Raw genomic sequence first — 27,603 nt, forward strand, 5'->3', positions numbered from 1 at the left:
ATTACTTCTGGCGTCAATGACTCCCAAACATTGTTATTGTGATCACCCTCGGACACTGTGACAGCCGTGTTCAACAGCCCGTCTGCCTTTAGCCGTGTCTTAGCATAGATTCAACAAAAAGGTTTGAATTTCTTAAAAAAGATGTTAGATATGAATGCCCTAGGTGACAAAATCCACCTAGCTTGTGAACCAAGACCTGAATAAAACCAACAGATGTTCATACTGCATCTTTTTAATTAACATAAATTTGCCGCTTGCTCAATTTACTTAATTAAAATGAAATAATGCAATCTGAGTCAATCATGTGCAATCTATTTAAATAAACAGAAGCTTCTTTAATGCATTTGCATTGGGAGTTTGAGATTACAGTTAACATTCAGTTATGTCAAAGAAATAGTTCATCCAAAAATCTAAAATATTCATCCTCAGGCCATCCAAGATGTACAGTAGATGAGTTTGTTTCTTAATGGGAACAGATTTTGAAAAATTTCGCATTGTGACACTTGCTCACTGGTGGATCCTCTGCAGTGAATGGGTGCCGTCAGAATGAGAATCCAAACAGTTGATAAAAACATCACAATAATCCACAAGCAATCCAATCACTGCAGAGAATCCATTGGTTTTATACATAAAGTGTGAAACAAAAGATTTGCACACGTTTTGAAGCTTTGCAAAGAAATGATTTGAAAGCACCTATCACTAATGTGACTTTAATGTGACTTTAATTAAAGGTTAAGAAATGCATTTTCAATATGGAACCTCTTTCCACCAGCAAAACAATTGACTTAATGCTCATACTCATATTGACTTAATGAATATCTGGATGTCAGTTTGAAAAGCTGCGAGCTGCGCTGTTTTGATGTGTTCTAAAGTGAATATTACATTTTGACAGTTTCTTTGGAATATTTTTTTTTTCCTGGATCAAATATAAATGCATTCAGTTTGAACTGCCAGCTCTCACATCTGCCGGCAAAGAGAAATTTAGCTTCCCATGCTTTCTTTTTAAACCAAATGACAACCAGTCTCTCTGTTTTCCCCTCTTCGTTTGATTTGTTTGCTTGTTGCGTATCTTTCAAATCACTACAAATAAGAGCAAAATCCCTTTAGATTTCAGAAAAGGTCTCTCTCTCCTTCGTCTCGATCCTTCTGTCTTTGTCATTATTTTTCCTTAGTGTCTGTGAGCATAGAGACTCCCTGTGGTTTGTTCCCTGCAGGTTATGAATAAAAGAGGAGAAAAGGATTTTGGAGAGAGAAACGGATGCACAATGTGCAGTACATCTACACTTAAGACACAATCCACAAAAACCAAACAAGGAATTAGGGCCATGCTTTACCATACAACTTCTACCTTTGCTCTAAATTAATCTATATAATAGCTAGTGTTTCTTTCTAGTCATTGTTTGAAGTTGCATTGTATTTTTCATTAGTCCGCTTTATATCAGACTGAGAGAGCGGTCAATGACACTGTCCTCCCACATATTGATTTTCTTTGTTCTCCTCATGTTCACCAAAACTAAACAGCATTATACACCTGCATTAGATTACATTCATCCATTGCCAGGTAGTGAAGGCATATACAGTAAATGCACTGATATTAGTTATATAAAAAAATCCCTCAGTCAAGTCATTGAATGTGTTTAAGTAAAGATTCTTATTTCTAAATTATATTTTGAAAAATATATTACCGTTTGTTTTTAAAGGGATAGTTAACCCAAAAATGAAAATTAGCCCATGATTTACTCAACCTCAAGCCATTTTAGGCGTACAGGACTTTCTTCTTTCAGACAAATACAATCTGTGTTATATTAAAAAAAAGACTTGACTCTTCCAAACTTTATAATGGAATTGAATGGGTGTTGAGATATTGAAGTCCAATAAAGTGTGTGACAAGTCCATTAGGGGTGTGACGAGACACTTATCTCACGAGACCAGACCAGATACGAGACTGGGTTCACTAGAACGAGACGAAATTAGATTTTTAAACTTTTTAAAAGAAATCCTCAATGATGAAATATATAGGGAAAAATAGTATTTTATTCAACTAAAAAACACAAATTGCAAAAAAAAAAAATGTTGGTGCGTTTTGATATGAACTTGTACTTTATGAAATTTAAACTTCTATTTTAATGAATTATATGCAGTAATAAACATGTAAACTAAAGCTGCATGATTCTGGATAAATTGAAAAACAAATTTCTTTTAGAAACTGTTGCTCCCAGTTCTGAAAAAAAAAGGATTAGAAATCTAACTAGTGGTTCTGACAGAATGTTCATTGTCATTAAGTCTATATTTGAACAATATATAAAAAAAAAAGGAGTCAGTGTCTCAATTAATAAAGTTCCACTATTGGAATTTCTTGAATGTATAATTCAATGATAAATACTTTTTTAAACGTTCAGTTGTCGCCACCTCCTGGCGGAAGAGGTGTTACAATACATACAATCAAGGCCGAAATTATTCACACCCCTGGCAAATTCTGACTTAAATGACGCAGGCTTCTCCCAAATGATAATAAGACTGTACAAGAGGCATCATTGTGGAAAAAAATATTTCTCAGCTTTTATTTACATTTGAACAAAAAGTGACATGCCCAAAATTATTCATACCCTTTGCAAACTGTCACAGTCTATAGGAAAACCCAAAGTTACCATTCCAAATAGTCCAAGCTGTTCTAAAACATCCTAATTACCCTGATTCATTGGGAACAGCTGTTTTAATCAACTCAACAGGTGAAAAACAGAAGCTCTCTGCTGTTGGTTTGTGGACAGTCATGGCTAAGACACTGAGCTCACTGAGTTATATTAAAAAATCTCCTGGCTTTTTCAAGCTTATTAATAACAGTGAATGGGTGTTGAGATTTTGAAGTCCAATAAAGTGCATCCATCCATCATTAAAATAACTCCACACGGCTCCAGGGGTAAGAAAGGCCTTCTGAAGCGACTCTATACATTTGTGTCCACATTTAAAACTTTATAAACCATAATCTCTAGCTCCGGTGAGAAAATGCAAGTCCTGCAAGAACAAAGTTTTGTTTACAGCAAAGGAAAACCAGTCTCCTCTTGGCTTATATCGAAATCCTCCAACATTTTTCTTCACAAATAGTTTTGTACTTATAATTCGTGTTTTTGCTCTTTCCACTGCACTTCCATGTTTGCCAATGTGCTCCGTCATCCTCTTTTGTCAATTACGAGATTATGATTTATACATTTTTTTTTTTTTTACAAAGACACATCGATTCCCTTCAGAAGGCCGTTTGGAGTACTTTTTATGATGGATGGATGCACATTATTGGATTTGAAAATCTCAAAAGCCATTCACTGCCATTTTAAAGCTTGGAAAAGTCAGGACATTTTTTTAATATAACTCCAATTGTATTCGTCTGAAAGAAGAAAGTCATAGGATGGCTTGAGGGTGAGTAAATCAGGGTCTAATTTTAATTTTTGGTTGAATTATCCATTTAACATGTATCACAACTCTCCCATAGTTCTCACAGCATGCAGAGAAAGATGTAGAGAAAGTAATGCGCACACCGACTGCATGAGAATCAGCCGTCGCATCCTCCCACAGAGCGATCCGTGACATCCAAACCTTCCTTCCTGTTTGACAACCTGGACATGCATCAGGGAGAAATTTGACACTCGTTCTGTCTCTCTTCCTGTTTCTCATTCTCTGCGTCTGTTTCCCTTTCTGTCCTTCCCGCTCATCTGACAGCTCTCTTTTCCTCTGTTGATTTTAGCTGCTTGGTGTTTCCTATAAAATATTCCCTTGTTAAAAAACAGTCTTTTATTCTATTTTAGTCCTTCCCTGCTGCCAGCATTACCCCTAGTGAACCTTGTCACCAATAGTCTCTCTTCGTCTGTCTGTCACTCCAGCTAGTCTTGCTCTCGGTGTCTTTTATCTGTGCTGTTGGGCTCAGTGGGATTCAAACAGCTCCGCTCAGTCAGACTGAACACCTGAAACTAGAGCTAATCAGATTGATGAGCTGTCTGTTATGAGTTTCAACCAACTTTTGTTTGATTATGAGTTTCATAAATCCATGAGGAGTGCATTCTATTAATAACTGATAAAGCTTTGGACTATATAAAGCAAGATGTTCTGTGCAAAACTATTTTTGATTTAATTAAAGGGAGTATTCATAAATGTGACCCTGGACCACAAAACCAGTCTTAAGTCGCTGGGGTATATTTGTAGCAATAGCCAAAAATACATTGTATGGGTCAAAATTATTAATTTTTCTTTTATGCCAAAAATCATTAGGAAATTGATCATGTTGATCAAATCATTGAAAATGAAAAATTCCTACTATAAATATATCAAAATGTAATTTTTGATTAGTAATATGTATTGTTAAGAACTTAATTTGGAGAACTTTAAAGGTGATTTTCTCAGTATTTTGATTTTTATGCACCCTCAGATTCCAGATATTCAAATAGATGTATCTCGGCCAAATATTGTCCTATCCTAACAAACCATATATCAATAGAAAGCTCATTTATTGAACTTTCATATGATGCATATATCTCAGTTTTGTAAAATTTAACCTTATGACTGGTTTTGTGGTCCAGGGTCACAAATATGCAGTCTAGTGTAAATTCAGCTTTATCTTTTGACATTGGGCTCAAATTGGAATTCATATCTGAATAAATAAGCTTTCCATTGATGTATAGTTTGTTAGGCGGACAACTGTTTGAAAATCTGGAATCTGAGGGTGCAAAAAAAAAAAAAATCAAATATTGAGAGAATGACCTTAAAAATTGTTCAAATTAAGTTCTTAGCAATGCATATTACTAATTAAAAATAAAAAAATCATATATTTACAGTAGAAAATGTATAAAACATCTTAGTGTAAATTGATCTTGATCTTGATGATTTTGTGCATAAAAATAGATAATTTTGACCCATTCAATGTATTGTTGGCTAGTGCTACAAATATACCAATGCATATACCAAAATTTACAGATAATGTAAACAGCCCCTTGTCATCCTATATGTTTATATCTGTCTTTCTTCAGTCGTAAAGAAATGGTGTTTTTTGAGGATTTCTCTCCATATAATGGATTTCTATGGTGCCCCCAAGTTTGAACTTCCAAAATGCTGTTAAAATGCAGCTTCAAAACAATCCCAGCCAATGAAGAAAGGTATTATCTAGATGGGTTATTTCCTAAAAACATTTACAACTTATATACTTTTTATTCTCAAATGCTCGTCTTGCTGAATAAATTGTATTTTTTTTTTTTTTTTTTTAAATAACTGATCATTTTGCTAGATAAGACCCTTCTTTTCTCGGCTGTGATCGTTTAGAGCCCTTAGAAGTCCATTATATGGAGAGAAATCCTAAAATGTTTTACTCAAAAAACATAATTTCCTTACGACTGAAGAAAGAAAGACATGAACATCTTGGATGACAAGGGGGTGAGTAAATTATCTGTAATTTTTTGTTCTAAAAGTGAACTACTCCTTTAAGACTGGTTTTGTGGCCCAGGGTCACATATAAAAAATTTAATAACGATTATAATAAATCCTGATCTTATAAATACAGACCATAAATATAGTGTAAGGCTAAGGCTGAACCTCCTCATTGGGTCAGAAGGTGTTCTGGAGAGTAGTTTTCATTTCAGCATGCTCAGCTTGCTGCTTCACTTCATCTATCCTTTGGCAGTGTCTTTAGTGCTTTGACCTTTAACCTCAGCCATTACTGAGTGCGGGCAGGGTGTTCAGAAGGGCTGTTCGGAAGCAAGCGAAACCCACCAATCAGCAGCACACTGAGGAGCTGCCTTAGTGCCAAACCCTCATGGGACACCACTTACAGTACAACACACACACACCAGCTGAGGCTCTGTAATACACTTGAGCTTATTTCTCATAATTAGACATCATCGTATTAAGCCCATACAGTTTTATTCTATTACTGGGCTCTTAGAGGAGCAATCTCTGGTGATGGTGTGGCTAAATACTCACTGGACAATTAGATTTAATTGTTATCCCTCAGAGCCATTAATCCATTAGATGCATTAATATAACACCAGCAGATGAAGGCGTGATGTTGTAAGTACAAATATATAGTGACATGCACTAACAGTCAAAAGTTTTTGGACAGTAAGATTTTTAATTTTTGAGGTCTCTTCTGCTCACCAAGCTCGCATTTATTTGATCCAAAGTACTGCAAAAGCTGTAATATTGTGAAATATTTTTTGCTATTTAAAATAACTGCTTTCTATTTGAATATATTTTAAAATGTAATTTATTCCTGTGATCAAAGCTACATTTCAGCAGCATTACTCCAGTTTTCAGTGTCACATGATCCTTCAGGAATCATTCTAATATGCTGATTTGCTGTTCAAGAAACATTTTTATTATTATCATCAATATTTAAAACAGTTGAGCACATTTTCTTCAGGATTCTTTGATGAATAGAAAGATCTAAAGATCAGCATTTATCTGAAATAGAAAGCTTTTGTAACATTATACACTATACCATTCAAAACCTTGGAGTCAGTATAATTATAGAAATCAATACTTTTATTTAGCAAGGATGCTTTAAATTGATTTAAAAAAAAAGTGTTCATAAAAACATTTATAATGTTACAAAAGATTTCTATTTCAGATAAATGCTGTTCTTCTGAACTAACTTCTTGATCTATTGATCAAAGAAACCCGAAAAAAATCTACTCAGCTGTTTACAAATAATTGTAATAATAAAAAAATGTTTTTTGAGCAACAAATCAGAATGTTACAATGATTTCTGAAGGATCATGTGACTGGAGTAATGATGCTAAAAACAGCTATTTTAAATAGTAAAAATAATTACTGTTTTTGCTGTACTTTGGATCAAAAGAGACTTTAAAAACATTAAAAAAATCTTACTGTCCAAAAACGTTTGACTGGCATTGTCAAAATGTTTAAAGGAATAGTTTTGATTTTCTGAAAATGTACTCAACCTCAGGTCATCCAAGATGTAGATGAGTTTTTTTCTTCTTTTTTGGAACATAATTGGAGAAATATAACATTATCACTTGCTCTCCAATTAATCCTCTGCAGTGAATGCGTGCCGTCAGAATTAAAGTCCAAACGGCGGATAAAAACATCAAAATAATCCGCAAGTAAACCACACAATCCCAGTTTTTTTCCCTCTTTTTCGGAACATAATTGGAGAAATGTAACATTATCACTAGCTCTCAAATTAATCCTCTGCAGTAAATGGGTGCCGTCAGAATTAAAGTCCAAACGGCGGATAAAAACCACACAATCCCGTATCCATATAATGTTTTTTTTCCAGAGAAAAACTCCTTTCACATCAATCATAAATCTGCCAACATATTTGTATTTTGGACTTTTTTCGTTTGTAAAGAGTGCTTGATCTGTGCATATTTTTCTACTAATTTAAAAGCAAAGCGGCTTTTTCACTGGAGAAAACAATATTATGGATAGAGCATTTTATCCGGAAACAACGGTTTAAAGTTAAAAACATCATAATGATGAATTTCTTTCTTACAAACATGCTTCTTTTTATTTCATAAAATGTTAATTGATTGACTGGAGTGGTGTGGATTCTTGTGATGTTTTTCTCAGCTGTTTGGACTGTCATTCTGACGGCACCCATTCACTACAGAGGATGTATTGCTGAACAAGTGATGTAATGCTAAATTTCTCCAAAGCTGTTCTGATGCAGAAACAAACTCATCTACATTTTGGATGTCCTGAGGTTGAGTAATTTTTCAGAAACTTTTTTCTGTGAACTATCCCTTTAACTATGTTACGCATCTCATAGGGGTCTGTCAATATATGGATTTCTCACTGCATTCCACAAATCATTTTCCTTGAAGTTTTGTGTTCTTACTTAATAACTCATTTGTAAAAAGAGGCGAGTTTTGCCTGCCCTTTCTTATCTAGCAAAACGCCCTGCTGAAAGCAGACCTTGACAAATGGTTTTAAACATGACCTTTGCATATAGGTGACCTAGCCAATAGTGTTGCCCGCTTCCTTATCAGGACAAAACCATAAAAACTGCTGAGGAAGCTCCCATAACTCATAGAGTCTGAAATGAGCCATACAAACTTTTATTTAGTTAATATATTGTTAGAACTTGGAGCTGTATTATAACTTGCTTTTCCAATACTCAGAATTTTATCTTACTCTTAAATAGTATGCTCTAAAAATCTCATGCATTTTTTTGCATTCAGATCATTTCAGACACAAGTTAAAGGTGTGTCTGGCTTGACATACAACTGAGGAGAAAAAGTCCCTTTGTGAAATAGAAAACATGTTTACATTTCTTAAAACCAAATGTTAATGCGCATTGCTGTTCAGTATAAACAGAACCTGGGAGCACAAAGTCTGAGCCGCTGTTGTGCTGCAGATAAGACCCAAAGCTTCTGTGATTTTGGGAAAGAAACATTTTGCATTGCATTTGGATTACTTCAAAAATCAAAAAAGCAAATAATCCACATTTTTATGTATGAGGATTTGAGGTGCAAACGTCTGTATGATAAACGTTCATGCTTTGTTGTGAACGTTTGGTAAAAGTTGAGAAGGAAGAATAGCTTATTCTGAAACCGTAAATTGTAATTCATGCAGATTATAACTGAAGCTTGGACACTTTAAAAAAAAAAAAAGTTAGTTTACTTGATGTGTGATGTGCAAAGATCACTAGAAATGTGTTATTTCCAATCAAGCTGTAATTTTGTCAAACTATGCCTTAATTATTAATATATCGTTGATTTATTTGTAAAATAGCTATGAAATTAGCTTTACCAACACAAAGGAGTCTTCCATTTTATCACAAAAATGTTAAAAATGTAATTGTAAATAAATGTATGTTCTATGTTGATAAGGCAGTCCGCGTGTATTAGTTCCCATTGGTTGGCAAGTCGAGCAGACAGTCATTAATTCATTCAGATTTGGAAGAAAATTCCCCTCGTCGCCTTGAGGCAGATACTGTTGTCTTTCTTCTTTCAGTCATACTGTAAGACAGACCTCGCTTTCTGTTCATTAATTCCATTCGCTCTGTCATGAATATGAGTGATAACACTCGTAACTACAGGCCTCTGCAGACTGAGAACTCTTTGGAGTAAAATAAACTGTGAACAAAGTTGAATGAGGATTATTTTTATACGTGATTCTTTAGTTTTAATCAGCTGAATCATAAGATTCAGTTGCATTGAAATAATAAATATATAAAAAAGTTGGGCCTTAAAGGAAGTTCACTTCCAGAGCACTTCCAAAAATGTACAGATAATTTACTCACCCCCTTGTCATCCAAGATGTTCATGTATTTCTTTCTTTAGGCGTAAAGAAATTATGTTTTTTGAGGAAAACATTTTAGGATTTCTCTCCATATAGTGGACTTCTATGGTGCCCACAAGTTTGAACTTCCAAAATGCAGTTTCAATGCAGCTTCAAATGGCTTTAAACAATCCCAGCCAAGGAAGAAGGGTCTTAACTAGCGAAATGATTGGTTATTTCCCCCCCCAAAAAATTGACTATTTATATACTTTTTAACATCAAATGCTCATCTTGTCTAGCTCTGCGTATGTCTAGCTCGGTGTATTCCAGTTCAAGACAATTTTCTCCTCCAACTTCAAAATCAGCCTACGTCCGACCCAGCATTTATGCCCTTTACAAAAAAAGGTAAAACAGCGATGTAGGATGATTTTGAAGTTGGAGGAGAAAATGAGATGGGAGTTTTTCGACATAGCCTAACTAAGTTTTCACCGGGGTTGGGGCCATTCATGAATTTAATTGAGAATGAATGGTAAATTCCAATTCACTACCTGGAATGGAATTTGAATTGGAATTGCATGCAGCTGACAGGAAATGGAATTGGCATTGAATTGGAATGTCAGGAAACAGAATTGAAATTCTAAAAAATTCCACTAAATTCCACTTGAGTTGCTAAATAAAATAATTTGACTTGATTTGCTTAATAGTTTATAGTACATTAAATACTGTAAATCACATAAACAACAAACATATAAAAGAAATACAAAGTACTGTATGTTTAGTATGTTAAGCATGATCATTTCACATGCCAAATTTCAGGAAATGATGATAATTCGATGCAATAAAAAGTGAATGAAATACATGAATGAACATGACTCATTTTTATTGTGAGTTAAGACATATATTATGTGGTAATCATATATTGAATGTATAGTACATCCAGAAACTTATCACCACTGTCATTCAATTATTAATTCATAATGTACAGTTCTCATTTTTATTTACTTGCATTTGATCAACTCTATTTCATACTTTACTTGGTATTTGTAAAGCATCATAAATAAAGTTCAAATATGTCTCTAAATGCAATCACAAATAAATGCTCAGAAACAGCAATAAACGCAATTCAGTGGAATTTCCCTGAATTGAATTCCACTTCCTGTAATTCCAATTCAATTCCAACTCTGTTTCCTGTAATTGTTGTTCAATTCCAATTCCAATTCCATTTCCTTCTTTGAATTGGAATTGTTGAGTTCATTCCTGAATTGACCCCAACCCTGGTTTTCACACAGAGCAAGACAAGACAAGCATTTGAGGTTAAAAAGTATATAAATTGTCAATTTTATTTAAAAAAACAACCAATCGCTTCACCAGATAAGACCCTTCTTCTTTTTAGAGCCCTTTGAAACTGCTTTTTGGAAGTTCAAACTCAGGGGGCACCATAGAAGTCCACTATTCTTTACGACTGAAGAAAGAAAGACATGAACATCTTGGATGACAAGGGGGTGAGTACATTTTCTGTACACTTTTGTTCTGGAAGTGAACTTCTTTAAATATCAAATATGGGATATATCATAAAAATCTGACTTTTTCCGTGTTTAAGTGCTAGCATTGGGTCCCCAGTGCATCTACCAACTCAGAAACTGTGAAAAAGGACAACCCAGTAACAATATAATAATATCACCGCCTCTTAATCTGCACATTTCCACCAACGGCACCATCATTTTGTTTTTGCAAGCAAGAACAGTGTACCAGTTGTAACGCTATGGCAAAAACTCAAGCAAAGCATGCTAACTGTTCTGTCATTGGCTGCACAGATGAGCACAAAACACTATTTAGAGGAGACAAGAGAGCTGTGGATTTATTGATTTATTTACTGTATATTACGCTGCTGCCACACAGATCTAATATAAACATGCAATTTCTTTCCCAGCTGTGTACCTTCACAGACATAACCGACTGTTTTTGTAACTCCTGTGTGTTTTTAATATAAACTTGTGTGTATTTGACAGTTTAAGTGCAATAAGACATGAAAGAGAACTTTAGAGAGTTTAGTACTCGCATGCCGTGGTGCGTGTGCGCACAGAAAACCATATATCAGAAGTTTAAACTAATATGGTTTAAAACGCATTATTTCAGCACAATAGACATGATAATTAAAACCAAACAGATGTTTTTTGGCAGAGTATCCGAGGTACGAGCTGTAAAGGCACAGTCCTATTCTGGAAAAAGGGGTGGGGAGCAGCAGCTCATTTGCATTTAAAGAGTCATGCACGAAAACATGGAATTTTTTAAACGATATATATATATATTATATATCCATAATTCAGTGATTAAAATTCCTTCCCAGAGTTTAGTGTGTGCTATTGTGACTGCTGATGTTTAAATGCTAACATCCCCCATTGTAGGACTGTCTTATGCCCAGTGACTTTTGTTGCCAAGCAACGGAGCTTGGTCTGACACTAGCGTGGTTGTCCTGAGCAGAGAAATTTGATGAATATACGGCATGCTCAACACGGCTCAAACAGCTCTGGCTCTGAGAACACAAAATTAAATATTGACACCTTCCTGTTATTCTATTCATCCTCAGCAATGCACAGCCTCTTTCACTCTTAGAAATAAAGATTCTAAATAGAATCAACAATGAATTATGGCTTGAGACGAGACCTTTAAACCATTGTGTACAGCACCAATAACTTAAAGAAACATTAAGAGCTTTTGTAATCACTCATATAGCCACCTCAAGTACCATACAGCAAAAAAGTGATTTAAAATAAAGCTTCTTTAATGTTTTATTTTTTAGTGTGTATTCCACTTCTATTCTATTCCCTCCCTCTCCGCCATATCATGTCCTATATTCTGTCAAGGTAATGTCCTAGATTCTTCCTAACACTCATTATTTAGACACTAAATGGCAGAGCAGAGATCAGAGGCCTTTTATTCAGCTGCTGTCAGCACAAAGTAAAACAGTTTCTTTTTCTTAGATGGCTCCAACTGTTCAAGTCTGCAGTGTTTTATATTCAACCGTATGTATGTGATGCATAAAAATGCTGGTGCAGAATCATTCCTAGGCATTTGATTTACTCGTTGCTACGGGCAACTGTCCTGCCCGTGTGTCCATGTGTGAGCTCATGTTTTAATTAATCATCTCATCATGTAAATGCACTCATTATATTTACTGGGATTCAACACGCTTGAGTATTCATGTGACTTTTGAGTGTAAATGAGACCATTAAGTATGTAGTATTCATATATAACTAAATCTGTGACTGATCGTCTCACCTGCTTTTCTTCAGTTCCACAGTTTTAAGGCATACATAGGCTTAGTGAAACACACTCTTAGGTGCTTAAAGGCATAGTTCACCCCCAAAAAAATTTAATTACCCAATGATTTACTCACCCTCAAGCCATCCTATGTGAATATGACTTCCTTCTTTCAGACAAATACAATTAGAATTATATTTAAAAATGTACTGGCTCTTCTAAGCTTTATAATGGCAGTGAATGGTTGTTGAGATTTTGAACTCCAATAAAGTGCATCCATCCATCATAAAAAGTGCTACATACAGCTCTGAGGGATTAATAAAGGCCTTCTGAAGTGAATCAATGCGTTTGTGTACGAAAAATATCTATGTATAAAACTTCATAAACCGTAATCTCTACCTTCCGCTAACTGTCGTGTGTTTATGAATTAGAAGTACAAAGCGAGGATTTGTTAAGAAAAATGATGGAGGATTTTAATATAAGCCAAGAGAAGACTGGTTTTCCTTTGCTGTAGACAAAACTTAAAAACAAAAACACATCGATTCACTCCAGAAGGCTTTTATTAACCCTCTGGAGCCATGTGGAGTACTTATCATGGATGGATGTACTTTGTTGGACTTGAAATCTCAACAGCCATTCACTGCCATTATAAAGCTTGGAAGAGCCAGGACATTTTTTAATGTAACTCCGATTGTATTCGTCTAAAAGAAGAAAGTCATTAGGACCCTATGAAATCCGTTTTATTTTTTCCCAAATTCAAATTTTTCCTCCCCAAATATTTTTTTTCTGTTTTATTTTTTCTTTACCCCTTTTTACTGGCAAAATTAAATATTATTAATCAAAAAGCATGTTTAATGAATTAAAATCATATTTTTTTTCCCACCATATGTTTTATTGTTACCGAATTCTTTGTTTTAGCATGTCTAATTATTTGAATGCATAACAACAATTTAATTAAATAACATTAATTCTTAAAACAGCCTTTTGAAATGATATTTTTTCGCCCCTCAGAAATTCTGTTGTGTATTTAATTTTTTGGGGTTCAAAAGAAAGCATAAAACATTAATTTCCATTTTTTTTTTATTACTGAAAATTAAACAAACTGTATTTTAAATTAAAACATGGAAGAAATGTTGTGTGATTAATCCTTAAAAATAAGTTTTAGTAGTATTAGTAGTAGTATGTACATTTTACTGAACAATAGTAATATAATTCTACATTATACAATGTCTTCAAGTTAAACCCAACTTTTATTTTAACGGGTTGCTGTGAAAACCTTTATATTTCTTGATGTATATGGTGTGACGATAGTTTCTCTCAAAAGAAATGGTAAAGTGCTCATGAAGTGACTCTCAGAGCAGTTCTGGAGATGTTGTTAACTAAACCGTGGGTCTGCTCCATTCATTCATATAGAGACACCAGATTCATGTTTAAATAGTCATTTTGTGAGTAGTCCATGTCGCCATTTGATTTGAGTGTAATGACCTATTTTTGTTTAATTCATTCAAATGTGAAAAAATTCCGTGACATGCGCGTGTGTTATAGACAAAAATTCATTTTTTCTGTGATTCTGCATTGCGGAAATCATAGGGCCCTAAGTCATATATACCTAGGATGGCTTGAGGTTGAGTAAATCATGGGATCATTTTCATTTTTGGGTGAACTATCCTTTAAGAAAAGGTAAATTACCACTCTAAAACTTAAAAGAGATAGTTAACCCAAAAATGTCTGAAACACTGAAACGAAGAATTCTGTCAACATTTACTCAACTTTACTTTCTTCTGCTGAACGTAAACAAATTTATTTTGAAGAATGTGGGTAAACGAACAGTTAATGGTCCCCTAAAAAACCTAAAAATATCCAAAATGTAAAATAAAAACCTGAAGATAAACATTAGAGAAATTTCTGTGTGTAGTTTCACACAAAAAGCCTCTACGACATTCATAGAACTAGAAATAACCAAACAGAAACAGTACATGTAGTGGAACTTTCTGTTTGCTGCAAGATTGTAGATTTCAACCCAACTGATTTAAACGCTTCTGAAAAGTAATAATTTGCTAAACAACATATTTAAATAGATTTCTTTTGATTTAAAACTTCAAAAGCAAAAGCATTGCATCACAGAGACCTTTATGCGACTGGAGAAATGCCATGGAGCTTTGTGTAGCGCAGACACAAATGCGGTTACGGCGTCTGTGGTAATCGCATTTTACGTTTGCACAAATCGGATCACTCTATCACGCAGACACACACGCACCAACCCAGACGTCATATTATGTGCGGTTAAAAATGCCACTCTCACACCAAACCAACAATACTGGCTGTTTTTTTTCTACATATCATCCTGCCGTTGGCCAAACCCGTAAAAACCCGATTAACAATCAGCCATTTTGCTTTATTTGCTTCAGTTTATTGTCATATCCTTTGCAAAGTTTTATGACTATAAACATGTTCTACTTCAATCTAATCTGAGCGAAGGCCTGGAGCATCAACACGAATCTGCTCAATTATTCATTTAGCAGCCTGCTGAACGTATGGTACATCCCTCAAGTTCTACTTGCAGCTTTATTGTGGCCTAAGTTTCTTGTGTGTCAGCATTCCCAGTTTAGGATTTCATCACGACAAATGTGCTGCAACAGCTCAAGGAGATTATACCTGGCAGCAAGTCACCCTTAGAGCTTTTGGCTACTTCTTCTGTTTCCATGCCCTGCGGCCCATCCTAAATGGGCTATAACATGTCATTTAGAGATGGCTGCAGTGCTGAGTGAGCATTGAGGGTTAGTTTTCCTGCTTATTGAGGGCTGAGATTTTGGGTCTCTGTAGGTTAATAATTCACTTGCAGTTGAGAAAGCAGTGATGGTGGTATTGTCTTCCTGGCCTCAAACAGCTGGTGCTGCTGGGAGGGCCAGATGGCTCCACGCAGAGCTGTCAGAGCAGGACACGGGACTGTCATATTAGATGAGTTTCTGTCCTCCATAGCTGCCTTTTTAGGCAAAGGGACATTGAAGTAATCAGTTACTGTAGGTGTAATCTAAGAAAAGTGGTTCACGTCGTAAGTGCATGTTTAAAATAGATGAACTTTGGCTCACTTATTGCGATAAATGGAGGTACTTACATTAAAAACTCTATAACGAGTTTACTGATGTTCGAAATAGACAAACTTATCAAGTAGGCGCTATTTTAAATGTTCTCTTCCTTCTATTCTAATGGTTTTTCCTCTTCTATGAGAATTTTAGTATATGAAATAATAATAAAGAATCTTTGTCATTTTGAAAGCATAATAATCAATAATTCACACTGATATAACAGTGGGTTAAGGTCTAGCACTCCAGTGCTTGCTTTATATAGATTTTTTCCTCAGAATTGCACTAGCAAGGCAGCGGATGTCTAGTCAGGGTCATTCTGCATATCTTTCGATCCAGCTCTGCACTCCTACAGGGCTTTGTATTAGACCCAAATGGGACCAGAAAGCTATTTAAAGCTCACTGTGTGGCACAGTTTTTGAATTTCTCCTTACAAGGGAATGAGGCCCACTTCTCCTAATGGAAAGGTGTGAAAGCTGTCATCTATGTTCAATGGATGTATTTTTATATGAACACACATTTTGCTTCCAGTCGATCGTTAATTGTTACATAAAAAATCTAGTTCTTTCATAATTGCGGCCAGGCATCTTTCTTGTGATATCCTGCAGTGTTAATCAATAAGTACACATTCACATTTTAGGCAGTTTCTTTCGAGCCTTTGATTTTTTTGAAGCCTTGAACATTTTTTTTTCTTCAAAAATGAAAATGTTCTTAATTTTTTTTCAGACATGGTTTTTTAAACCACTTTCTTCAACACAAAATTAAATGTTTGAGATCGGGTAAGGAACTGAACCTGCACATTTTGCTGATTATCGCTGCTGAAAATGGTCAATTATTGTCATGTTCCCTTCCGGGAACTCGAGCCGCGTCAGGAACGCTATGGGGAACGCCATTGGCGGGCCGCACTCTGAACTATGTCTAACAACCAATGAATGACGGGGGTGACGTCACAGGCGCGGTGACGTCACCAACCAGGAAGTATAAAGCACGTGCGTTTGAAGCCGGCGGCAGCTTTTGTCATTCAGCGAGAGCGCTCTGTGTCTGTGTCTGTCTGTATCATACTGCTGTTTTTCGTGTCCAGTTTGACACAATTTTATTTGAGTAGTATGGCTACACAACAACCTAGCAAAAAAGAGAGTTTGATGGCGGTTAAGCGCCCGCATAGGCAGTGTGTCCCTCCTTGCCAACGCTTCATTGTTGGTGGGGATACACACAGCCTATGTGTGGTTTGCTTGGGAGCGGAGCACGCACAGTCAGCCCTCGAAAAGGCTGGCTGTACGCACTGTGATCGCTTGCCGGTGCGTGTGCTTCGTTCCCGGAAAGCCCTCTTTGAGGAGGGGGCTTTCACTAGCGTGCCCCGTGGGTCTGGCCCCGCTGCCGCCGAGGCGGAGCGGCGGCTGCACTCGTGGGGCTCGCAGCTCGATCTGCTGGAGGGTATGGAGACGGGTGACCCCCTATCTCCGCCCTCACTCAGCGGATCGAGCGATCTCCTCCTGGATGTGGAAGCCCGCGCTGCGGTTTCTTCCCCCCGGGAGGAGGTCCCCGAGTTCCTCTTGTCTTCCTCCGAGGAGGTTGACATTGAAAGTATAACAGAGGAACCACAACCGCCATCACGCTCGCCTCACTATGAGGAGCTCGTCGAGGTGCTGACTAATGCGGTAGCCAAACTGCACATTACATGGCCCGCAGAACAAAATCCCCCTCATGAGCCGCAGCGAAGCCGGTTAGATGACCGCTTCCTGCGGACGAAGTCAGCACCTCCAAAACGGAGCCTTCCCTTTTTCCCCGATCTCCACCAAGAGCTAGCGAGATCGTGGGAAAAGCCATACTCTTCCCGTCTCTTCTCCCCTGCCGAAAATTATGGAAATGTGGGGGGGGCAGAGGAGTATGGCTATAGGGCGATGCCACGGGTCGAACAGACGCTTGCGGGCTATCTGTCCCCCGGTTCGGCATCGTCCTTGAAGGCTCCGTCCTTGCCCACCAGGCCTCTTAAAGTTACTTCCGGCCTGATGGGTAAGGCATACACGGCAGCAGGTCAAGCAGGGTCTTGCCTCCACACTATGGGCATCCTGCAAGCCTACCAGGCTGACCTACTGAAGGAGTTCAGCAGCGGCGAGGAAGTAAGCGTCACAGAGATGCAAAGAACCGCAGATCTCGCTCTCCGCGCCACCAAGGAGGCCGCCCGTGCTGTTGGGCGGTCTATGGCAGCCCTGGTGGCCGCGGAGAGGCATCTCTGGCTGACCCTGTCCGACGTAAAAGAAAAGGACAGGGTCACGCTTCTGGACGCCCCCCTGCAACCATCTGGCCTCTTTGGTGCCGCGGTTGATACCGTTGTGGCTAGGCACCAGGAGGCCCGCAAGCAGGCGGCGGCATTCAGAACATTCCTTCCTCGCCGCGTGTTCTCCTCTGAGGCTGCTGCACCATCTAAGAAGCAGCCTCAGCCGTGTACGAGCTCCCATCGTGAGGCACAGAAACAGAGCGTTGCTGCCCGTGCTCCCCCGGCCCAGCCTAGGGGACCCGGAAAGCGACGCTCTAAGTCGGGGGCTTCCAAGACCAAGAGGCCTGACCTGAGGGTCGTCCTCCAGTCAAGGAAGTCCTCGGCTAAGCGGCCCTGACGGTTGTGGTTCAGGGCCGTTGAGGGCAGCCCCTCTCGAGGGGGTCTGCACCGTACCTCCAGGTGCGGGTTTCAGACCCCTTCGTGGCCCTCAGGAGATGAGTCAGCTAACCCTGCCAGTGTTACAGGGCGCGGCTATCTCCCGCGAGCATCCTCTAGCTGTTCCGCCCGGAAACGTAGCGGCCCTGGAGAGTTCGCAGCCCCCGCGGGGGTCTCTCGAAGAGCTAGTTCAGGAGCTTCCTGCCAGTTCGCTGTTACAGGTCTCCGAGTTAGCTCCTCGAGCAAATCCAGACACCAGTCTCGAGAGGCTGGTACCCTTAGTGAACTTTCTGGCAGCGTGGAAACTACTGCCAAGAGTCTCAGATTGGGTCCTGCGTACTGTAGAGAAAGGTTATGCTATCCAGTTCGGCGCCACGCCGCCACCTTTCAGTGGGGTTTTTCCAACTTTAGTAAGCCCCGAGCAGGGTCTGGTGATGGAACAAGAGGTAGAAACTCTTCTGAGGAAGGAGGCCATCGAGGTGGTCCCTCCTCAAGACAGGGAATCCGGGTTCTACAGCCGGTACTTCATTGTTCCGAAGAAGGATGGGGGGCTTCGGCCCATCTTAGATCTCAGGCTGCTAAATCGTTCAGTCAGGAAGCTGAAATTCAAGATGCTTACTGTCAGGCAGGTCGTGTCTCAAATCAGGTCCGAGGACTGGTTTGTCACGATAGATCTAAAAGACGCTTATTTTCACGTCTCCATCCTTCCTCAGCACAGGAAGTATCTCAGGTTCGCTTTCAGGGGCAAAGCTTACCAATACAGGGTGCTTCCTTTCGGCCTAGCTCTCTCACCCCGCACTTTCACGAAGTGTGTGGATGCTGCTCTGGCTCCGCTGCGACTCCAGGGCATCCGCATACTCAACTACATAGACGACTGGCTCATCCTAGCCAGCTCGGAGCAGTTAGCGGTTCAGCATCGAGGTGCTGTTCTCGCTCACATGAAAGAATTGGGGTTGAGACTCAACGCCAAGAAGAGTGTGCTCTCTCCACTACAGAAGACCACTTACTTAGGCGTAGTGTGGGACTCGGTCTCCATGCAGGCACGCATGTCTCCTGCACGAGTCGATTCCATACTGACTGCAGTGAATGCAGTAAAGCTAGGCCAGTCACTCACTGTCAAACAGTTTCAAGTACTGTTAGGTCTTATGGCAGCCGCTTCCAACGTGATACCTTTTGGACTGCTGCACATGAGACCACTACAGTGGTGGCTCAGGACCAGGGGGTTCTCCCCGAGGGGAAACCCATTCCGCAAGATCAAGGTCACGCGGCGCTGCCTACGTGCCTTGGCCATGTGGAGGAAACCCTGGTTCCTCTCTCAGGGACCGGTTCTGGGAGCGCCCGGTCGCCGCATCACGCTAGCGACCGACGCTTCCCTTACCGGTTGGGGAGCGGTCATGCGTGGCCGCTCAGCCCAAGGCCTATGGAGTGCCCACCATCTCTCGTGGCACATAAACCGCTTAGAGATGCTGGCAGTATTCCTGGCCCTAAAGAGGTTTCTCCCAGACCTAAGAAACAAACATGTGCTGGTCCGTACAGACAGCACTGCGGTGGTTTACTACATAAACCACCAAGGAGGACTCCGCTCACGCCCCTTGTACAAGCTGGCGTACCGGATACTCCTTTGGTCTCAAGAGAAATTCCTCTCCCTGAGAGCAGTCCATATTCCTGGACATCTGAATGTGGGAGCAGACGTCCTGTCAAGGCAGGGGCCGAGGCCCGGGGAATGGATGCTTCACCCAGAGGTGGTGAAGCAGATCTGGAGAGTGTTTGGCCAGGCTCAGGTGGACCTGTTTGCGACTCAGGAGACATCGCACTGTCCCCTCTGGTACTCTCTAGTTCATCCAGCTCCACTGGGGCTGGATGCCATGGCACAGACGTGGCCGAGGCTGCGTCTGTACGCCTTTCCCCCGATCGCTCTGCTCCCGGGAGTTCTGGAACGGGTCCGTCGGTTTCAAGTGCGGCTGCTACTAGTAGCCCCGTACTGGCCGGCACGAGTATGGTTCTCGGACCTGGTATCTCTCCTAGACGGCTCTCCGTGGGAGATTCCCGTCAGGAGGGACCTCCTGTCTCAGGCTGGGGGCGCAATATGCCACCCCCACCCAGAGAGGTGGAGGTTATGGGTGTGGCCCCTGAGGGGGCACAACTCATAGGAGCGGGTCTCTCAACCGAGGTTGTTGAGACCCTTCTCCAATCCAGAGCTCCCTCTACGAGGAAACTGTATGGCCTTAAGTGGAACTTATTCGCGAGATGGTGCCGCGAGCGCCACCTGGACCCAGTCAACTGCCCGGTCGGTACAGTTCTGGAGTTCCTACAGTCTCGCCTATCCGCAGGGCTAGCTCACTCCACTCTAAAGGTATACGTGGCGGCCATAAGTGCCTACCACGCCCCTTTAGGTGGCCTCTCAGTAGGTAGAGAGCCCTTGGTCATACGGTTCCTCCGCGGTGCGCTCAGGCTGAGGCCTCGAGTGACACCCAGGGTCCCCACGTGGGACCTCGCTGTGGTGCTAGAAGCTCTCTGCAAGCCTCCATTCGAGCCCTTAGAGGAGTCTACGGATCGCGCCCTCACAGTTAAGACGGCGCTCCTGTTAGCACTCACCTCCCTCAAGAGAGTAGGCGATCTGCAGGCCCTTTCAGTGGCCCCATCTCATTTAGAGTTTGCCCCAGGGATGGCCAAGGCCTTTCTATATCCCAGGGTCGGGTACGTCCCGAAGGTCCCCTCCCTAGCACCGCAGCCAGTAACGCTGCAGGCGTTCTATCCTCCTCCATACGTGGAGCCAGGTCACAGGAAGTTAAACTGCATGTGCCCAGTCAGAGCTTTAGACGCATACGTCCACAGAGCTGCCACGTGGCGTAAAACAGAGCAACTGTTTGTCTGTTACGGCCCCCCTAAGAGGGGGAGCCCAGCTTCAAAACCCACTATTAGTAGATGGATCATCGATGCCATAACTACTGCTTACGAGTCCTCTGATCTCCCCTCACCGTTGGGACTCAAGGCTCACTCTACTCGGGGCATGAGTGCCTCGAGAGCTCTGACGGCAGGTGTCCCAATACAAGACATCTGCAATGCTGCGGGTTGGTCCACGCCCCTAACATTCGTTAGGTATTACGAGCTCGACCTCAGAGCCGCTCCAGGCTCGGCTGTACTCTCGGCCTAGTGCGCTAGGCCTAGAGGGGCAGCCACCTCCCTAGCCAGGAGGAGACTTCTCAAGGCGCATTCTTTCTGCGGAAAGAAGAGAAGTCGTTTCGCCACTCATAAGAGATCTGCAAAACTTTACCCCTTTTGTCCGTGAAAGCTAGACAAAAGCCCTTTCAGTCCCTCTTGTCCTGGCAGAACCCCCAGACAAAGGACTAAGACCCCTCGTGAGCCCGAGGGCCGAGGGGTGCCTCTCGCACTGGCTGGCGAACCAGGCAGAGGTCACGGTTCTCGTGTGCCCGAGGGCCGAGAACTGTACAGCCCTCTTGTCCGCGGAATGCTAGACAATGGCTTAATTCTCCTCGTGTTCTGACGCAGGATGCTATCAGACCGAGTGTACTCCGGTCCCTCTGGTTTCTGGCTTTCCCCAGACCAAGGACTAAGACTCCTCGTCTGCCTTCACAGAAGGCCGAGGAGTGCCTCATGCACTGGCTGGCTACCAGGCAGAGGCACCTACTGTCTTCCCCGTGAGCCCGAGGGCCGGGGATTGCAGTGCCCTCTTGTCCGCGTAATGCTAGACAATGGCTTATTCCCTCGCGTCCTGGCGGAGCTCCAGGCCGAGCCTTGGATCCCTCTTGTTCTGGCTGAACCCCCAGACAAAGGATCACCCTCTCCTCGTGTGCCCGAGGGCCGAGGAGCCTTGAGGTCGAGCTCACCGTCCTCGTGGGTCTGCGGACCGAGGACTTCCCACACCATCTGTCCGCCGAGTGCTAGACAGTGGTCATTCGGTCCCTCTTGTTCTGGCTAACTCCCAGACAAAGGACTAAGACTCTGCGTGTGCCTGAGGGCCGTGGAGTACCTCTCGTTCTGGCTGGCGACCAGACAGAGGAAGACTACCATTCCTCGTGTGCCCGAGGGCCGAGGACTACAGGGCCTTCTTGTCCGCGGAATGCTAGACAAGGGCTCTCTCTTTTTCCACCCTGGTTGAGCAGACACTCGCAGGGCTCGGAAATTATGGGGGCGTTGGTAGTCTCGTTCCCCATAGCGTTCCTGACGCGGCTCGAGTTCCCGGAAGGGAACGTCTCGGGTTACTATTGTAACCTTAGTTCCCTGAGGGAACGAGACGCCGCGTCTCGGACCATAATTCCCGCACCCTGCGGCGCTCGCTTCATTCCTAAAAGAGCTGCCGCCGGCTTCAAACGCACGTGCTTTATACTTCCTGGTTGGTGACGTCACCGCGCCTGTGACGTCACCCCCGTCATTCATTGGTTGTTAGACATAGTTCAGAGTGCGGCCCGCCAATGGCGTTCCCCATAGCGTTCCTGACGCGGCGTCTCGTTCCCTCAGGGAACTAAGGTTACAATAGTAACCCGAGACGTTTTGGCAGTCAGACCAGGAAAAACATCTGGAGTACTATAGACTGCCAAAAGCTATAAGAAATCAAGGAGAAGAGTGCAAAAAACTGTCTGAGGAACAAAAGGCATTTGTGTTGGCAAAACTGAACCAGCATTTCCAGGGCAAAAACATTTGTGTTCTTATTTCCAATCAGGTAGGTGAAATATTAGGCAAATATCTTAATAATGCTTGTATTTACCACATATTAACTTTATTTTGTCAAAATATTGCGGCCTTTCCTGCATACTAGGTCCTTCTCTATAGGACTTAGCAGCTTCCACATGTTTTCCGTGGTTTAGACAGCATAAATTAGCAGAACAATGTATTCAGTAGTACATTAAACGTTCAGTCAGTGCTGTTGTTTACATCGGAGTATCTCCAATATGGCCGCACATCCGGGTTTTGACCAAACCATGACACAAGTGCAAACCCTCTATACTGTACTCTGAAAGGAAATGACATGTACTATACGGAACCCCTAAAGGGTATAAATACGACATGTGAGGAAAATATTTGCCTAATATTTCACCTACCTGACTGGAAATAATAAGAACGAACACAAATGTTGTCAAGATTCTTGCCCTGGAAATCCTGGTTCAGTTTGGCCAACCACAGACACCTTTTGTTCCTCAGTTTTTTGCACTCTTCTCCTTGATTTGTTATAACTTCTGGCAGTCTATAGTACTCCAAATGTTTTTCCCAGTCCGACTGATTAGTACAGCCCAAAACATGACAATAATTGACCATTTTCAGCAGCAATAATCAGCAAAATATGCGAGTTTCATTTGGTTCAGTGGCATTGGTTACGTTTAGTGCTGCCAATATGGCCAATAGACGACACATCGTGAAAACACTCTATTCAGAAAGGCACAGAAAACGAATAACGCATTCTACATAGCCAGTAAAATTGATGTTGACTCAACATCGTGATGTCTATCAGCCCAACCCTAGTTTGACAAAATATTAGAGAGAGTCAGTCAGAGACTCCTTGTGTGTATATTTGTGAACTATTCTTTTAAACAACTCTGAAAATGTTTTATTTTGTGTTTTAGAGCTCCCAGAGAACTGGACGGACACCAAGGAGACACTCTTGGAAGGCATGGTGTTCAACGTGAAGTATCTGGGCATGACTCTGGTTGGCCAGCCTAAAGGAGAAGACATGGCAGCGGCTGCTATCAGGAGGATTGTATCCACGGTCAGTCATCACTGTAAAAGTGGGTCAAAGGACTTGAGAAATTGAGAATAGCAAGAAATGATCAGGATCCAATTTGGTACATAATCTTACTTGTATCATTTTTAGTGGTATAAAACTGTCACGTTATAATAATGGAGGTGGTTTTCCTACTAAAGTGTGAGCTCATAAAAGCTTTTAAAGGGGTTACCAGATGCCTATCACAAGATCCTATGATTCTTTAGGGTCTTAATGAAAAGTCTGTAATATACTTAAAAATTCTCAATAGTAGTGTAAAAAAACCACCCTTTTACCTTGTCAAAATCAGCTCTGCAAAATATAAGTTTATTTTATCGCATGGGCCCTTTAAATGCAAATGAGCCTTGCTCGCCCCGCCCCTCTCTGCTGAGGGATTATGAGCTGTAATGTTTACTTTAGCCACATTTAGCTGCATTTAGCTGTGTTTATCGGCAAAACTTGCCAACATGCACATTATTAAGAAAGGCCGTTTGCAAAGATGCATAAAAAACCCTTATACTCACTTCTGCTGTGGGTAAAGCTGCATAAGGAATTATTCGGGATCAACGCTTTCCTTTTAAAAACAAAAGTAACATTGTCCTCTGCCTCTTCAACGGCTCAGATGTCGGGAGTAAATGATTACAGCTATGTTCATTATTACATCCAACAACAGAACACCTCAATCGCTCAATTAGAGTCTTCCTTTGCACCTGAGTCGACACAATGGCGATAATATTTGGACTATTTCAGCTCAGTGAGGGCAGGTCTAAGGTAAGATGCTCATGTCAATCAATTCTGTGCCGCCACACCGACAAGAAGCTGAGAATTACTTGATTTTAAAAAGGGGATATTACTTTTAAAAATAAAATAAAAATACCACTGGGTGGATTTTTATCATTGTAGGGTGGCTGTGTACACAAACTACCAACACACATTAATGTTTAAACAACATGTAAAAGTTAGTTTTGCATCCGATGACCCCTTTTAAGCCTGTTGTATCAAATATAACTCAACAAAAAAAAACCTGTGACCCTGGACCACAAAACCAGTCATAAGGGTCAATTTTCTGAAACTGAGATATATAAAATAAATAAATGAATGAATAAGCTTCACATTAATGTATAGTTTGTTAGGATAGAACAATATTTGGCTTTAAAAATCTGGAATTTGATTTGAGCAAAAAAAATTTAATATTGAGAAAATCGCCTTTAAAGTTGTACAAATGAGGTTCTTAGCAATGCATATTACTAATCAAGAAATAAGTTTTGATATATTTATGGAAGGAAATTTACAAAATATCTTCATTGAACATGATCTTTACTTAACATCCGAATGATTTTTGGCATAAAAGAAAAATCGATAATTTTGACCCATACAATGTATTGGCTATTGCTACAAATATACACATGCTACTCAAGACTGGTCACATTCTATATATTTGATTTGATTTGATTTTTTCGATTTTTTTAAATATATACTATATATTTTGCCTGAAGGTTTAATAAACTGCTCCATTTCAATTTCAAAAATCTTTTTTCTGACTATTTTATGTCAGGCTTTACAGGGTTAAATACTCAATATGGTTCCTTTTTCCTCAGAAAACAAATGAAAACCAGTTTTGCTTTCTGTAACAGCACAATCAAATCAGAACGTGTCAACTTTCTCTCCAGACTGTCAGACTGTGAATCATTGAGATGAGTTTCACTTGTGTTTTAGATCAGTGTTTACTGTCTCCTGGGGAGAGAGAAAGACCCTCCAGATATGCTTTGCCTGATTTCCTTTGTCCTTGACGAGTCCCCTCTCTCCTCGTCTGCATTTCAACTATAATTTCCCCTCGTCCTCATCCATGTTGGCCTCTTTTCTTCCTGCCAGCGCACTGCACTGATGTACCACTGTGTTCATAGGCCAGGATTATAGTATAAAGGCAGAAGATGAATTTTATATATGAAGCGTCATCTCTTTTCAGCTCTTGTACCTATGGAGTTGGAGTTAATAGCCCACACAGATTTTGACTGACCTTTAGAGGTTATTGTTTATGGTCAGTGAGTTATGAATGACATTTTAAAGCTGACAATGACAAAGATATTTGTTCAGGGTTTACACAAATTGTTTTTGCTTTTTAACCACACGCAGGCTCGGGCCAGTGCAAAGAAGTTTCGGAAAGTGACCCTCAATGTCTCCCCCAAAGGAATCATCATCTCAGACACAGAGACCAATGACCTCATTGAGGACGTTTCCATTTACAGGTAGAAAACCACATTAAAACAGACCTATATCACAAAACCTGTGCTGGACCTGTTTGTTATTTTTGTTTTGTATGTTCTCAGAATACTAAAAAACCATTGAGTCAATTATTGGAATAAGCCTTCCTACTCCATTCGCTCCAAATCAATTGTTTAAAGATTTTTAGTGGGTCAGTGTCTGTGGAACAACATGGATTCTGCAGTGAGATCACTAACCGGTAATTCATTAACATTTGAGTATGTCAAACAAATGTTGATGCAAGAGGTTGTGGTGCATCTTGTCTGTATCATACCGTCTGTTGAGGGGAGGTGTGTTATTCAGTGGGCATGAGAGGAGCCCCCATGCTGATCCTCCTTATCAGCTACACCAGAGACACAGTCACGGGAATCACCCATCTTTTTAATCCTCTCCCGTAACAAAACTTATTCTACATCCTTGCTACTCGCTCATTCTTTCCTCTATTTGTCCTTTCCCTCGCTCTCATTTCCTCATAATAATACACCACACATACCCTCCCTGCCTCTCTTTTACATTTAGTTTTTAATTATGGAAGCCCGTTTTCACCACTGAAAAAAAAAAATACAGAAAAAGTAACTGTGACTTTATATCTCACAGTTCTGACTAGGGCTGTGCAATTAATCGCAATCGCAAAAAAATCGCGATTTAAGCACATGCAATTTCTAAACCGCATAAGGCTGCAATTTTATCTACCACCCCCATTCATAAAAACCGAATTTACTATAGCGCGAAATGCCACGGAATTCGTTGATTTTTGGATGAATAAATCAAAAGTTGGTCTGTCACTTAATTCAAATCGCGATATGGACTAGTGTCTGTGAAAACTGAAATGCAAAAAGACAGTTTTAATATGAATCCTGCATGTTCCGTTTGCCGTTTGCTGTATGTATGAATGGCAGAGACGCGTTTTTTATTTTTTATTTTTTTTTACTACATGCATACTGAAGCACTCGTGAAGCTCCCTCAAATTTTTGGCATTTGCATCTAACATGAACAGATAAACTCAATCTCCAAAGCTGCTGTGAGTGTCACTTTTACCGTTTCATTTGAGAAAACTAGCATCATATCATACTGTACACACAGAAACTTCACGGCAACTTGTCAAAATAAAAGTACGGTTTAACATGAAACAGATCAATATTAGTCTTGTATTACTTTTGTACAGTATAATGTACAAAACATACATAAAACAATATATATGGTAAAAAAATAAATATTACAACAAGATTAACCACTTAATTGTAGAAAAAACACTACAATTATTATTTAAACGTTTTAAACTGAATATAATTTTTCTTCCATGTATTGATTTTAACAGTAAACTTCTGTTTGTTTGCCAAAAATTAAAAGGGTTTATTTTTCATTTGATTAAAAATAAATAAATGTTTATGCTTTTTGATTATCAG

At 40.4% G+C, this 27,603-nt stretch overlaps 1 protein-coding gene across 3 annotated transcripts in view; it reads left to right on the top strand.

Annotated features, from left to right (window-relative positions):
• The window catches only part of LOC141283148 (low density lipoprotein receptor adapter protein 1), a 54,056-nt gene that overhangs the window by 5,657 nt on the left and 20,796 nt on the right, over nt 1-27,603 (top strand). For all 3 annotated transcript variants that reach the window (XM_073816425.1, XM_073816424.1, XM_073816423.1), the window contains exons 2-3: nt 23,799-23,941; nt 26,069-26,181. In XM_073816425.1, coding sequence (XP_073672526.1) covers nt 23,799-23,941; nt 26,069-26,181 — 256 coding nt within the window. The remainder of the gene's footprint in view (nt 1-23,798; nt 23,942-26,068; nt 26,182-27,603) is intronic.

This window comes from Garra rufa, chromosome 13 (genome assembly GCF_049309525.1).
Source record: "Garra rufa chromosome 13, GarRuf1.0, whole genome shotgun sequence".
In the NCBI taxonomy this organism is placed as follows: domain Eukaryota; kingdom Metazoa; phylum Chordata; class Actinopteri; order Cypriniformes; family Cyprinidae; genus Garra; species Garra rufa.